Raw genomic sequence first — 15845 nt, 5'->3', positions numbered from 1 at the left:
ATTTTATATTACTGTAGTATCCCCCCAAATTCCCACAGTGCCTGACACATTGTTGGTCTTCATAAATAGGAAGTCAGTTTTTTTGCCCCTGATTATGTATTAATTTGCTGGATAGAGAAGTCATTGGCAAAAAGGGAAAATTTTTAAAAAGCTTTGGTCTTATTTATAATTATGATGTTTTTCAGATTGCATATACAAATGAAGTAGAATTTGCTTTCAAATATTGTTACAAACGATAAGTAAAATTAAATCTTACATTGAAATAGCATAATGTAGTGTTACATTCAGATAAACAAAACATTTAAAATGTACAAAATTATTAATATTTGAAAAACAAAATTTCAGTTTTACTCAGGAAGAAAACATCAGTATCATAATGGAATTAGTATCAATGCTGACAGATGGAAAGCATACTCATTTTCAGAGCAGTCAGTTCATGCAGAGTAACTTGTGCAACAGAGAACTTTAGTTATTCTGATTTTCTAAAAATTTGCCTGGACTCAGAGACTTTCTTCCTCTGTCTTATATCATTTTCTTTCTTGTCTTCTGAAGCATTTTCACAATTTCATTTTCATGCTGCAGGAAAAGCTAGAGAAGCAAGAGTTCTCAGAAGCAAGAGATCAAGAAACTCTTGATCTTCTACCAGTTTGTAGAAGGCATGTACATCTGCCAGGATGGAAGAATATTCTTTTGAAAGTATTACTTACCTTAAAATCTAATTATAGAATCTCAAAACCTCAAGCCTAAAAGCATCTTTAAAGTCTTTTATTCCAAAGTAGGAGCTGTGGAAGCTAAAAAAGAATAACAAAGAATGGGCTAGTCTTTAATTGAAGACTCTTGACTTCTTTTCTTTGGGATGGTGGTCTGTGGAGTTTTTCTTTTAAACCCAAGCTGATGTTTTAAAGCCTCTGATTTTCACTGCATCCATGTAAACCTGATTGTTCTCTTCAGTTTCACAAACTTTTAGGGAAGAAACAAAATTGCTTTTCTGAATTGAGTGCTTTAGCCTGAGTCATATTTTTTTGTTGTTGTTTGTTTGTTTTGTTTTGTTTTGTTTTGTTTTGTTTTGTTTTTAATGCACCTCTCCTCCTCCATGTTTATGACTAGGCCCAGAGTGATTGGAGAAAGTCATGTCAGGATCAAATGTGTGCTGGCAGTCTTTCTGATTTCCCTAGTGAACCTTTCTGTGTGTTCTCAACTAAAGCTATTTGAAATGCTCTCAATATTTTTGAAACACTTGACCAAGAGATCTTCACATATTCTCAGATAACTCTCCAGCTTTATACAGAAAGTAGAAGCCCATTAGAAGGAAACTCCCTTCTTGAGGAGCCTACTGAACCGAGAGGAACCTACTGCTTTACCTGTGTTCTCTGGTAACTGCACTGATAAAGAGGGTTCCTTGTGCTGCCCAAGGCTCATCACATCACCTGTCCCTTGATGCCTGCCCATCCATTGACTTCATTTCTTTTTTGGTGGTGCTGGGGATTAAACCCACAGCCTTGTGCATGCGAGGCAAGCACTTTACCATCTGAGCTATACCCCCAGCCCTCCATCCATTGACTTCTGAGAGACTTAATATTGAATATCTTTTCCCTGTTCTCTCTTCCCTTTTGGATACAGTTTTAAGCAGTAAAGATGATGCTACATGTTAGATTCACCAAAGTGTCTGGCTCTTAGTCTCTAGTGCTGCTATTATCATCCTCATGGTTAGGAGGGGACTATAGGATGAAGAAACTAATATTGTATGTGACCTTGGGCAGACCTCTTTCTGTATATGTGCACAAGATTCCTCATGTGTGGCATGAAATAAGGATATTAAATGATCTCTAAGTCTTTGTCAGCTCCAGCATTGTGTCCATTTCTGACCTGTTGGTACACATATTCTGCCATTATGACACTATTTTCAATTTCTAGATGACATTCCTACTGTAAGGAGGATACCATGATTCACTTATTCTTTTCATGATTGGATATTCAAATTTTATCAGTTTTTCACTCTTATACAGAAGTAGGAATGAACATCTTAAAAATATATCTTTGGATGTCTTCTTAATTTCTTCTCGAGTAAATTCTAGATGTAGACTTGCCAACTATAATAGGTTTTATGCATATTACTAAAAAAATCAACCAGAAATATAGTATCAGTTTATATTCACATTTAAAAGTTTAAAAATATACCTGTTTTCTGGCATGCTCTTAACAATTAGTTTTTCTTTTAAATATTTGCCAATTTGATAAGCAAAAAATAGTGTCTTATTCTTGTTTTAACTTATTTTTGATTACTAGTGAGGTTAATGTTTAATGCTTATTTGTATTTTTTAATGTATTCTTAATTGATTTTCATTTTTTATTGTTTGCTTTTGACTTGTAAAGTCCTATATTCTTTAACCCTTTACCATATGCAGAAAATATATTTCCCCAGTTTTTCATTTGTCTTTCAATTTTTATTGGTGATTTAAAGCTTAGGAAAACTTATGAAAAACGTACAAATGTGGAATGAATAGTGTAGTTAATACCCACGGATCTATGGTGGCTTCTGCAGTTGTTACCGCTTCCCAGTCTTGTTTCAGTAGTGATGTGTAAAGCACTTTTTAAGATAGGAAAGTGTGGAACATTTCATTGGTTAAACCTGTCAGTCTTTTATCTTGTGATTTCTGTCTTTAGTGTTAACCTGGTTTTTATGTTTTATAACTTCAGATGTAGCACTGGCTGCGGTTCTTGTCCCTGTGCTAGTCATGGTCCTCACTACACTTATCCTCATATTAGTGTGCGCTTGGCATTGGAGAAACAGGTTAGTACAGAGCTAATTCACCTGACTGGTCCAGGGGGTGAAGGTACATTCCTAAGTGTAATAGAAACTTTTAAGAAGATAAACCACGTACAGTGTGATTCATCTATTTGATGAGAGAGTAATCATTAGAATAAAAATTACATGTTTCTCCTTTTTTCCCCATTAAAAACTGGTAAGTTCTGCAGTTACTAAGATAGATGGGAAGAGACAGAAAGTTTAATTAAACCAGGCAGAAACACTGATTCTAGAGAATGGGAAGACATAAAAGGAGAGATGTTTCACAGCAACCTCAAAGGGTACATGACTGGTTACCTACTAAGAAAGGAAGGATTTAGGGAATCTGAGGTTTCTGACTTTTTCAGTTAGACTAGTAGTAATGACATGAGTGGAGAACAAGGATAACTTGTTCAGCCATTCAACAAATATTTCCAGATTTGACTGCTACTCTATGCTAAGTATTGAACCCAGAGCTGGGGAGTCCAGTGATGAACCCCAAGCTTACAGTGCAGAAAGCTGTCAGCCATGGCCTACCAGAGAATCCATGCCATGGAAGGAAACTGGAGAAGCATATGGATCCCAGATGTCTGGTGTTGGGAAGACTGAACAGAGCCCAATGTGAGGGCACTAGGGAAAGGGAGAAGGGGAACGAATTTTGGCAAAGTCCAGAGAGGAGAGTGCATGATGAATTCAGTGAACTGAACAATAGTAATAGTAATGATGAGGCCAGCAGCATAAATAACTTGCCCAAGGTCACTGTCTAGTACTGGCAGAGTGGAGTATTGGACCAGGCATAGGATCATGTGTTCTTATTCACTGCTGCCACCAAAGTACAACAAACAAATAAAGGATAATGCACTGATGGAAGCACAGGGCCTGAGGGTGAGGATAGGGGAGCAGAATTGTTGAGAGAGGGTCAGGGTCACATCCTGAGATCAATTTAGTGTGGTGTCTAAAAGACCCTTGGATATTTAGACTCCCCAGAGGTGGTGGGATACATGCCTGGTGTTCAGCACAAAAGGGCTGAATTGGAGAATTGGAATTACTACTAAGATTGGAGTCAAAATTGCAGTGATTAGCTTCATGACAAGGAGTTAAGGAATAGATACCATTAAGGGACTGTGGAAAAGAGGAAAAAGTGAATAAATAAACACAGCTCTAACTTATTGAATCATTAACCCATGACAACCACTGTTCTAAACAATTATATGAAGCTTTGTGAACATGAAATTCAGTTTGTATAATCCTTTGTAGTACAACCCTTGGTAATACTCATACCATTAATTTTTGTTCTAACCATTTAAGATATCTTAACTTATATTTAGAAAAGATTATTGATATTTAAAAAATTAATCTTACAATAGAGGATTATCAGGGAGAATTTTGTTTAATGAACAGTCTTACTGTGGTGCACCACCCATGAAGCTAATTGAGTGGTCTTTTATTCGGTACTGAGCCTTTGGGATACTTAGATCTCCCCTTGGGAACCATCCTGGCATCCCATGTATAGACTGTCCAAGGTGTGAGATCTCTGCCCTAGCTCTTCCTCTACCGTGTAGTGTGATTTAGTGTGATTTCTTCAGGGCTTCTTTTTCTTAGCTTAATTTTGCAGCCTGCCTGCCTCTTGCCTCCTCCAAATTCCATCACCTGCGTGCAATGTGGGCAAGATCTTACTATATATTTTTCATTCAAGTTTTGATTAACAGTTTTAATGCATAACTTCACTTATAAGAATTTACATTATACTTTATTTTGAATTCCTGAAATATAAATATAGCCAGGCTTTAAAATGAGGAAGCACTTAATATTAACAATAAAAACATAGTAGGAAAAGCAAATGGCTTTGAGTTCTTTATAAAAGCCACTTTTGTGATACTGAGAAAATTAAAGAGACACCTTACCCTCGTTTATAGACTAATTTCTGTTTTCTCATTATCCTGCAGAGCAAGCTAGTTTAGTTAAATTAGAGTTACATACTCTAATCAGAAAATGTTCTTTCATTTATTTTTTTCTTTGTAAAAGCCTCTTTCTAAATGTAATTCTTAACAGAGATTTCTCTTGGAGGGTACAAATCAGAATCCTGTCAGGACGACTAGGAAGCGTCTTGTTAGTTGACTCTGTAATGCCTTCCCTCCTTCTGCCACTTGTCAGTGTCAGTGTTAGTGTTAGCATCAACTTATGCTGGGATGGTGAGGGAGCAAAATTTATTCATTGAAGGGTATAATACACTTTAAACTTTTCTGGGGCCAAGGGCAGTGGAAGAAAATAAAGAAAAAGGAATAAAATCAAGAAAAAAAATGCTAAATAGAATACTAGAAGATTGTTTTTTAATTCTGTGATTTTGTGGATTGATTGATTTGTTAAATTTACATTTGAAACCCAAACAGACCTAATGTGAGTTGATAAGAATAGCCCATCTATCAGGGCTGAGTCTTTGATTTGATTCAGTATTTTAATATTTTTCTTCCTTTATCACTTTTGAGTGGGTAATATGTGAGTAGCAATATAACTTTAACTTATTGAGAGTCCAGAATTTATAATCCACAGCTCTGGAAACTTTGAAAGTCAAATGCAATAAAGGGCCCTCTCAGAACAAGTAGAAATGTGTACTCTTGATTAATTATTCACTCTGGACTTTATGCTGTAGTTTCAGAGATTACATTCCAGAGAATTCATTCTATTTACTTTTGTTTTGTTTTTTCTTTTCCCCTGTATTTTTCCAGAAAGAAAAAAACGGAAGGCACCTATGACTTGCCTTACTGGGACCGGGCAGGTAACTCAGGTGGAATTTGCATCTCTCTTCTGTCAGAGGGAAATCCCTCCCCTGCAGGTGGCAGTAGTGGGAGAGCATGGTTCTCAGGCCCACAGAACCCCTCCTTCCCCACCCTGTTAGAAAAGTGGAATTCTTCTTGCGATTTTTTACTGTTCTGCACAATCTTTTAGTTAATAAATAATGAAATAGAAAGTGCAAATTTCTCATAACACGTGCTCTGTTCTTTCTCTTCTGAAATGCTCTTCTGGTTTGTCCTATGTCCTCAATTTCTCTTGAGACCAGCATTCTGTGTGTCCTATGTGAGCATGAGTAAGAAACAAAGAACCATGATCCTTTTAACAGCATGTGCATGTCACTCTGCCAAGTGAAGCCAACAGTTTAGGAGTTCATGAAGTCAGCCATCTCCATAGTGATGAGTTGTCATCTTCTGAATTACTACAAGTGATACCAGAGGCCCCCTGCTGGTCCTCCCCACTTCTACTCTCACTACTAGAACAAGACTGTTCACTGCTGGGACTAGAGTAGAAAAGGGCAGTAGTGGGACAGATTATAGTGCTGCTGGCACTCCCAGATGGATCTTGCAAATTATTTTTTGAGGAGAACTTATTAAAAACCACCCCTATAACAGAAGTTCTCTCTGACTACATATGATAACAGTGATTCTTTCCTCATATTTATTCAATAGATTTCTACTGTGTTCTGCTTTGCACTGGATAATCTTAATCATTGCAGAAAATTAGCTTGAATTTGAAGTCTAGTTTATATTAATATATTTTATACAAATAAATGGTCTCTTTGGCTTACTGTCACAATGAAGGTTGGTGGAAAGGAATGAAGCAGTTTCTCCCTGCCAAATCGGTGGAACATGAGGAGACCCCTGTGCGCTATAGCAGTAGTGAGGTGAATCATTTGAGTCCAAGAGAAGTCACTACAATGCTGCAAACTGACTCTGCAGGTAACTATATGGCAGCTGTTGGATACCAGGTAGAGGAAGAAATGGCTTAAGTTTTCTGAAAAGTGCTATAGGATTAATAGGATCTTTGATCTTTTTCATATGTTAAATATAAGCTGTATTCTAAGGGTAGACTTTTAAAAAAGATGATCTTGAGAGAACATCTTACATGTTTTATTCATAAATTGGAACATTCATTTCTAAAGACTTGGGGCATCTTGTTTGTTGACCTGGGGTTTGGTTTTGTTTTGTTTGGGGTAGGGCAAAGGTATTAAGACTGGCATTAGGAAAGACAGAGCTTTACAGTATCCTACTGTCCTAGTACACATGCACTTTAAACATTTTCTCATATTTTTGAAAAGGAAAAAATCAGGTATTTTCTAAGACTAATACCGTTCTAAAAATGAAATATTTATTTTGTAATGAAATACTACCTCTATTGAAAGAACGAATACAGTGTATGCGAAATTACATGAATGAGACTTTCTGGCAGATAACTTATTACTGTGAAATACTAGAAAACATTAAGTTTTTAATTTGGGTCTTGTAAGTGGGAAATCCATAACTCGTGTGTTAATAGCAATAACCATTCCATAGAGAAGTATTTTCTCTTAGTGTAACCTGCAGCTACCTCCCTAAATTATGTAATCTCTGTATTAGCAAGAGAACTCTTCTGTTGTGTTTTGTGGTATCTGCAGAGTATGCACAGCCACTTGTGGGAGGAATTGTTGGTACACTTCATCAGAGATCTACTTTTAAACCAGAAGAAGGAAAAGAAGCAGGCTATGCAGATCTTGATCCTTACAACTCTCCAGTGCAAGAAGTGTATCATGCCTATGCTGAACCACTGCCAATTACTGGACCTGAGTACGCAACCCCCATCATCATGGACATGTCAGGGCACCCCACAGCTTCAGTTGGCCTGCCCTCCACATCTACTTTCAAAGCTACAGGGAACCAACCTCCCACTTTAGTGGGAACATATAATACACTTCTCTCCAGGACCGACAGCTGCTCCTCAGCCCGAGCCCAGTATGATACCCCAAAAGGTGGGAAGCCAGGACCAGCTGTCCCAGATGAATTGGTGTACCAGGTGCCCCAGAGCACACAGGAAGTGTCGGGAGCAGACAGGGATGGGGAGTGTGATGTTTTTAAAGAAATCCTTTAAAGGTAATGCTGCTTTTTACAAAGCATCAATTTAAAGCACATGGCCTTTTTTTTTTTTAATTAGTTGTAGTAATATATAGAATGTATTACATATCTGTCACTGAAGTGGTTGGGAAAATGTGGTGACCGAGGTACAGGAAACTACTTATCTCGCTTAAAAGGTGTTGCTGTGGCACAATTACTGCTTGCCTGATAATTTTGAACATCTGTTTGTTACTACTGTAAAACACTATTTTTAATACAGAAAAAGCTCCCTATAATGCACTTCAGAGAAACTGAAAATCACTGAGAGTATTTATTACCAATGCTGCAGGTACATTAATGAACTCAAGAGATGGTTCTATAAGCCTGACTGGCAATAACGCATGGTACTGTTCTTGAAATATCTAATGGCTTGAATTCTCCTTTTGTGAAAGGTGGGTACTCTTATGCTTTCCTCCTCTTCTGTTCCTTTATTACTTTCTGTATTCTTTTTTGAAAATAATTATGAGATAAGGTTTGATTTGACCACAACCATACACCCTGGTATCTCCTTAGGAAGATCCATGTTGGAAAAGTGACCGACTTTCCCCTCTTGATACTTTTAAGAGTTAAAGCAGTTCATGGACCTGGTCTCATCCCTGCTTATTCTTTCTGCCCCAGGGCCCATTGTGGCTAGCCCCATTCATGTGTTTATAAAATATTTTATTGCAGTAGGTGATGTTTGCATTATCAGTCTCATGAATTCAGATCCTCTGATGTCTTCAAGTATACTTCTTAAGGTGGAAACAGAAGAGAAACAATTTACAATTTAGAAAAGTCCTAAAGGAGACTCTCCCCTCTTCACTCAGAAGTAATATAAACTACCTTCAAAAACTACAACAAAAAGTAACCAGAACTTGTCCTCTTTAGAGATATATACATATAAAAAATATATGTGTGTGTATACACATACACATATATACACACATAGGTATACATACATATAAATTTTTTTAGTGTCTCATGGTATTTTATAATTTTAGTCAAATTAAATATTTTATATATTCACTTTTACCCAGTAAAACTAGTATAAGAAATAGAAACCCAACACGTGTTCTTTGATACTGTGTGATTGTGCCTTGTGTGTGTGGTAAGAGGTGTCAGTAGTCCTTTGTTGTCATAGCTAGGGAACAGACATCATCACATCCTGCCAATGAAATTGTTTTTGATACCTCCTGGCAACTTCCTTGTTGCCACTTGTTCATGACCTGCCCAGAACTAGTTTCAGATGGAGTAAATTAGATATCATCTGTAATATATTAGCCTATATCGAAAATCCCATTTTTAAATGTCTTTAGACTGGCAAGACAATGTAAGCTCACCATGATAAAAATATATGAATTTGACATTCCCTTTATCGTAAACTTTAGTGTGTAGACTAAATGTTAAAATGTATTTTTCCATCAGGTTCTAGATATTTCTGTTGGCTCATGCCAGCAGATTATGATGTTTGAATAAAGTTGAACAGTATTCATTTTGCTCACTTCCACAAGTGCATCAGTATTTTTAAAAAGATTGCTTCTAAATGAGAACTGTTTATTTCTGCAGCTTCCCTGCCTTCTTCTTGTTCAGTTTTGTTGGTTTTATTTTCATTTGCTTTTCATTTTTCAAACTTAGAGGCACAATTTTCACTCATTGAAAACTCAATATTTTTAAACAAAAAGCACAGATGTTGTACTTTTATTAAACCATAAGTGAATTTGTAAAGCACATGTATTAATGCAATTATCCCCTTTCAAGTGGGAACAGAGTAAACCATTTTGTTGTTTATATTCATCGTTAGTACACAGGGAATATTCTTTTCCTCAAGTCATATGCCTGTTTGAAGCTTTAAGAGAGATGTTTCAATAACTATTGCATTTTCCCAAAGAAACTTGTTATTTTTGTATAATTGTGCAACCTGGTCATTTTCCCTGGAGCTTTTTTTTTTAATCTTTCTTTCAATGAGAGGCAAATGTTTTCTGAAATGATGCATATTTTAAGACTTGATTCATATTGCCACTGTGCTGTTGTCCTTGAACTACCAATGATTTTAATAAAATAGTTTTTACTATTTTTATATATTTTACTTTCCAGATGAATTGCTGAGCCTGATTCAAATGGTTTTTCTGGTTTTATACTTTTGTTTGTTTTCATATTAGAATTCTTTATTTCTGGTTTTTATTACATTTATATGTCTGATATATACAGCTTTGGAGACAATCAAGTAACAACTAAAAATGTGAAAGTAACTATTGTTGTCAAAATTCCCTTGAATTTTTTTATTCTTTGCTTGAAATATTTAAGACTTAGTCACTGTGGGTTATTGGATTAAATTTTTTCCTGATAATACAAATATAGAAATAGAATCAGACAGTGATGTGGCAAGTGTGGCCATTACTGACTTCATAAAATTACACTGACTTGGCTGTTACTTGATTCTAGGAACCAGCACAGTTAAAGACATTGTGAATTATGATTTATATTTTATTAAATGCTGTAAGTCTAAATCTTGTTGAATGTGCCAGGTCTAGTCCAGTTATTTAAGTTCACATTTCATTATTTGCACTTTGTATTGAACAATGGGTTTACTCAATGGTGAAAATGGTTGAAGTAGAGACTTTATACACAGGTTAAAATCACAATGTTATATATACACTTGCCTCTCCTCTTCCCTCTCCCAGAAGGGGAGAGCACAATGTGAGGTCATCCATCTGAATGTGGCCACAAAGCTGTGGAGAGTGGTAAGTCCAGAGCATCTTTGCCTTGGTTCCATATTGTCACCTGGAGAGCTAAAGGGCTATAGAAACACCATGTCAGATGAGGCACCTAGAAAGAACTAGTAGATTATGTGGGACATTGAAAGCTTTTTCAACTCTTAAGAGAATTGATGAAACTCTGCCTTTAAAAGAAGAAAACAAAAATTTATTAGCTCTACCTTTTGATTCTGAACTTAGTCCCTAAACTGAAAAATGCAAATGGCATTGGATGTTATTAAAATACTTTTTAAGTCAACTGTGGCACCAGTTCTCATTTAATTCAACTTGTGACTAGTTTCTTTTACTTTTTTCTTTTATTTGGCACTGGGAATGGTAGAAATAAAACATGAATTAGAATATATATTGGAAGTAAAAATGGTTTGGGTGTCAGTTATATTCTCCCAAGAATGTACTTTTCTTACCTCGGCATGTACTGTAGTCACTCAGTATTTGTATATGTTGCTAGAATAGATTGTACAAATAGTGAGATTTTAATGTGTTAATGTGTTTTTAATAAATTGTATATTTGTGTCTTGCTCAGATTATTTGGCTTAAAGAAACTTGAGATTTGTAGATTTTGTCACACTACATAAAATGCCAGATATCTCAATATTCCTTTCAGTCATCAATTTTATGGCCGTTATTACCGTGATCATACTAACATTTGAAAATGCCACTATTTTTTTTTCCTTTTGCCGAGCATCATCCTTTCTGAAGCTCGATTCGTTTTATATAAACTGTACTTTAGTAGCCAGGCTGCCTCCTATGGCTGTGTGTTGTAAGGGAAATATCCCACAGAATGCAGAGGATTCTGGTCTAGTACCACCATTTCATCATCCGAGTTATCAGAAGAATCAAATAAAACTGAGGCACTAGGCAAATGTATGCTGGTATTAACAGAACATAGTCCTTATAATTAGTGTCTGAACTCAGTTAAATCAATTACTAGTTTTCTGTGTCTCCCATTGCTTTTAAGTATTTCATTTTGGCCCTTTGTATACTCAGGCAGGATGCTTGTCAGTAACATTGATGTTTCCCAATGATATCTATTTTTCAGCATAGTAATTCTTCTTTTATAAATAAACTCAGACGTCTTCTGACAGCTTTTAATTCCATTGTTATAACCTCTGCTTTTCTCTTCCTTTCTCCTTCACCTCTTATTCTCTTACCCCCAAAGAACCTTTGGTTCTATTCATAAAATTTGGAAAAGAAACCAGCTTACCACATTTGTAGGACTAACTTATTTGCATCCAGTTGGATGCTTTGGTGCATCCAAGATAGCCAGGTAAGCTTTTCATTTGAAGATTAGTCGTGTGAAAAATTGGGATTTTTCATGAAAATACTTAAGTCTGAAAACAGCTTGACTTTTTTTTTTTCCTCTCATTTGGTACTGGGGATTTAACCCAGGTTTGCTTTACCACTGAGATGCATCCCCAGCCCTATTTATTTTTTGAGACAGGGCCTTGCCAAGTTACGGGGGCTGGTTTTGAACTTGTGATTTTCTTTATCAGCCTCCTGAGTCACTGGGATTACAAGTGCATACCACCAGGCACTGTGGCGCAAACCTGTAATCTCAGCAGCTTGGGAGGCTGAGGCAAGAGGATCCTGAGGTGCAAAGCAACTCAGTGATATAAATAAAATATAAAAAAGGCTGATAGGCTCAGTGGTTGAGTGCTCCTGAGTTCAATCCCTGGTACAAAAAAAAAAAAAAAGTGTGCACCACCATGCCTGGCAGCTTGATTGTTCTTTCGGCTTAATTTGCTTTGTTTTCCTTACCTTTCCCAATTTACTTCAAATAAAAACTGAAAATTTAATGGATAAATTATGCCAGGCAAAATATGTTTCAGAGTATTTTCTTCCTTGAGCTTCCCTAGTTTGGCTTCTTTGTAGAAAGTTAGTTTTAATTGCTTAAAATAATACAAAGCAACCAGACTTTAGTAATTGAATTAGTTATTTACTTTTTACTTATCCAGAATTTCACATTTTGCCCATTTCCTTTAACTTAAAAAGAGAAAAAAAAAAACATCTTTCTTCTACCAAATTATAACTTATCATAATCATTATTTAACTAATTGCAGGGGACAAGAGGGGAAGAGTTAAGCCAGTGTGAACTTAGGTTTCCACAGCCAGGTGGTTGCAGATAGCTAGAGCAAGGCACAATCATATTTCAGTTCCCCACCTGCCAGGTGTACAGTAGCCAATCAGATCTCTCAGAATTCCATGGTAGTCAAAACTGTTTGGTAAACTAAATCTCCTTGTTAAGAAGTCGTGTCCTTTCAGAAGTTTGAGATGAAGTCAACTATAAAAAGATGTTTTAAAACATCTCAAAAACAGTAGCTTATTTTTTAAAAAATGCAATTAAAACTTTATTTCCCTGATAACTAGCTAGACCTCTCTTGGTTTTCATAAATATATTCACAGAAATTAAGTTGGGGATGGGTATGAGTCACCAAGCAGCCACAGACTTCGTATACATAATTTGAAAAGTTTATCGAATATATTTAAAAATAAACTAAAAATTGCAGTATAAAAATAAAACTAATACTGTTAGCATCATCTTCTGAATCTGGAGGGTCAATCTTGAGTCAAGTTGATTACAAAGTTTTTTTCTATAATGTCTTTCAAAAAGAGCTGTTCTGCAGTCACATTGTGATATGCATTCTGAAGAAGAAAAACAATGTAAAATTACTATATGTCCCAATCTCAAAATATTAACACATCAATTGAATATTCTAGATCTTAAAAATTCTATATACAAAGCTCGAGTACTAAGTAACAAGTCACATGGACTTCTGTTACCTTCCTACATTTTTTTCCTTGTTCGTTCTTGTGTAAGAGCATTCCCTAAAGCCCACTCTCTCCACTTGATCTATCACTTGAGTAGAGGCCTTTTCAGACCCTGTGGTATCCTGTGATACAAATCTAGGAACCAAAATTTCAAGTCAGATGGCTTTTTTTTTTTTAAATAAAAGCACCAAATTAGAACTTATTTATTTTTCACAATATCTTTAATTTGTTTTATTCATTTTTATGTGGTGCTGTGGATCGAACCCAGTGCCTCACATGTGAGAGGCAAGTGCTCTGTCACTGAGCCACAACCCCAGACCCTTGGAACTCATTTAAAAAAAATTAAAAAAAAAAAAAACTGTCCTGGACATAAGAACCTCCTATAAAGAATGGTTCAGTTTAAGATGTTTTTTTTTTAATAATTCTGAATCTGGGGGTTGTAGCTCAGTGATAGAGCATTTGTCTAGTTCTGTTCAAGGCTCTGGGTTCAAGTCCCAGCACCACAAAAATTTTAAATGATTCTATTCATATTCTAATTTTTCTCAGTTTTAACATTGTTATTTATATGACACTTGTACCACAAGTGCTACAGGAAAGATTAGAGATTGGAGAAATGAGCCTAAAGTCTGTTCTAGGCACCTAAATCTTTAATATTCAAATGTTTGGTTTATGGTCAGGAGCCAAGGGCTGAAGGGACAGAAGACAGGAATAAAATCCAGCCTGAATACTACTACTAGTATAGTTTATGTATTGTTTGGGGATGACTTAAGGAGGTGTATTTCATGAGATATATCCATATATAGCAGATCACTTCATATGTCAATGTACAGATAACACTTTAATCCTATCACTTGTGGTATCCCACTAATCTAAGAATTAAAAAAAAATAAGAAAATCCTTCTCATTCAATTGAAATCCTCAGGATTAAATTCACCACTATTGATCTCTGATCAAGAAAAACACGATCTAGTGAAAAGGCAACCTTTTTAACCATGAAATTTCTTTTGTGGGAGTATGTTGTTCTAGATTATCTTCTCTAACAATACCAAAAATACATGAAGGGCAGGGCTGCAGCTCAGTGGTACAGAGCTTGCATAGCAAGCACGAAGCCCTGGGTTCAATAACTAGTATCCCAGAAAAAAAGTGAAACAAATACATGAAAATAATTACTGTGAGCATAGCCCTGCATTGGGGTAAATCTGTACATCTCAAACACAGAAGGTTGTATTTATACTTAATAGCACAAACATGGTATAATATCTAAGGTTTGGTCCCTATATGGTTTTGATGCACTTGGTAATAACCATGAGATTCTACCAAAGATCTGAGGTCCACAATTTAGGAATTATTGCTATAGTAAAATGACCTCTGGACTTGAGTCCTAATTTCGGCCTTCAATAGCTTTGTAGCCCCCTTCAAGCTCTCACTCTCTCAAAACTTATCAGTAAAGTGAAAGTGAGAAAAATAACGGGCTTTTCAACCATAACAAAGATTATACCAAAGAATGTTACTGGAAATGATGTGTATGTTACCTTAGTCATCAAAGACATGGTGGCATTTCCATAGTAGTGCAAAGGACTGTTGAGGTCAGAAAAGTTATATTTAAAACCAGCTAGGTGAACTTCGTGACATATGTGAAACGCCAACGTGATGGCAATAATTCCTGTCGTTGGGTGTTTGGGTTTCTAAGAGAGAAATGTAAATTTTTATAAAATGCAAATGAGCTCCTTATTTCCAAAACATTTTGGGTTGACCTAGTCATAAAACAAGGATTTAGGAATATTTAATCAAAAATATTAAGTTCAATCCTCATCATGTCCTGTGGCTTAGCCCTCCAGCATCATACCCATCATCCTATATGATCACGTGACACTCTTTACTCTAGTGAAAATCAATTCTCCAGTCATCCTATGCCTACACCTAAGCACCAGAATAAAACAAAAGAAAAATATACTTGTCTGATCAAATGTTAAACTTATGGTCAAAGTCAAGCAGACATTGAGTACATCTTGCAATCCTATTGCAATTGTCAAGCCCCATTCCTACTTTCCAAGATGACAGATAACTTTCTATTCAACAGCCCATCTTCCTACTTTAAATTGACAATCCTTATTGCTTTGTGAAAATGAAAGCAAACAGAGCTACATCATCTACCCAACTCCAAATCTACCATCTTATCTGCATCTTTACCCACACTTGCAGGCTCACGCCTCTTCACAATGGATGAGATGTCCCTATTGGTGCTACATCTGACCCCTTTACTAGGTAGGCAGTGTGTATATCCCATCTCTACCTAACTAAGCTTCTACCCTTAACCACTTTCTCCCCTCAACATCAGTATTTTTTTCCTCTATTCAATCAGTCCCTTCAGTATATAAACAAACTTCTTGATTCTATGTCATTTTCAAACTTTTGCTCATTTCTTAAAAATTTTAGTACCAATGTTTTCTCTAATTTTTGGACTACATTATTGTCCTTCCTCACTTTTCTAGCTTTCCTGTGGTATTTTTAACTATGTGCTGTGGTTTGGATGTGTTTCCCACAAAGGTCCATATGTAAGGCTTTGTCACAATGGTGGCACTAGTGGGCCTTTAAGAGGTGAGGCCTGGTGGGAGGCCC

General features: G+C 36.0%; 2 protein-coding genes across 7 annotated transcripts in view; one reads left to right on the top strand and one right to left on the bottom strand.

The window, feature by feature from the left end:
• The window catches only part of Dcbld2 (discoidin, CUB and LCCL domain containing 2), an 82428-nt gene extending 71447 nt beyond the window's left edge, over window positions 1–10981 (top strand). For 2 of the 3 annotated variants that reach the window (XM_077795326.1, XM_026402422.2), the window contains 4 exons: window positions 2698–2791; window positions 5512–5570; window positions 6379–6516; window positions 7212–10981. In XM_077795326.1, the coding sequence (XP_077651452.1) occupies window positions 2698–2791; window positions 5512–5570; window positions 6379–6516; window positions 7212–7681 (761 nt within the window). In that variant the 3' untranslated portion in view covers window positions 7682–10981. The remainder of the gene's footprint in view (window positions 1–2697; window positions 2792–5511; window positions 5571–6378; window positions 6517–7211) is intronic. The other variant, XM_026402424.2, reaches the window with a different exon arrangement.
• An 86-nt stretch (window positions 10982–11067) lies between these two features.
• St3gal6 (ST3 beta-galactoside alpha-2,3-sialyltransferase 6) overlaps window positions 11068–15845 on the bottom strand; it is a 70950-nt gene continuing 66172 nt past the window's right edge. For all 4 annotated transcript variants that reach the window (XM_026402426.2, XM_026402427.2, XM_026402425.2 and 1 more), the window contains 2 exons: window positions 14759–14911; window positions 11068–13100 (listed from right to left, as the gene is read on the bottom strand). In XM_026402426.2, coding sequence (XP_026258211.1) covers window positions 13014–13100; window positions 14759–14911 — 240 coding nt within the window. In that variant the 3' untranslated portion in view covers window positions 11068–13013. The remainder of the gene's footprint in view (window positions 13101–14758; window positions 14912–15845) is intronic.

Source organism: Urocitellus parryii, chromosome 2 (assembly GCF_045843805.1).
Source record: "Urocitellus parryii isolate mUroPar1 chromosome 2, mUroPar1.hap1, whole genome shotgun sequence".
NCBI lineage: Eukaryota > Metazoa > Chordata > Mammalia > Rodentia > Sciuridae > Urocitellus > Urocitellus parryii.
This window is presented reverse-complemented; position numbering and strand designations above follow the sequence as displayed.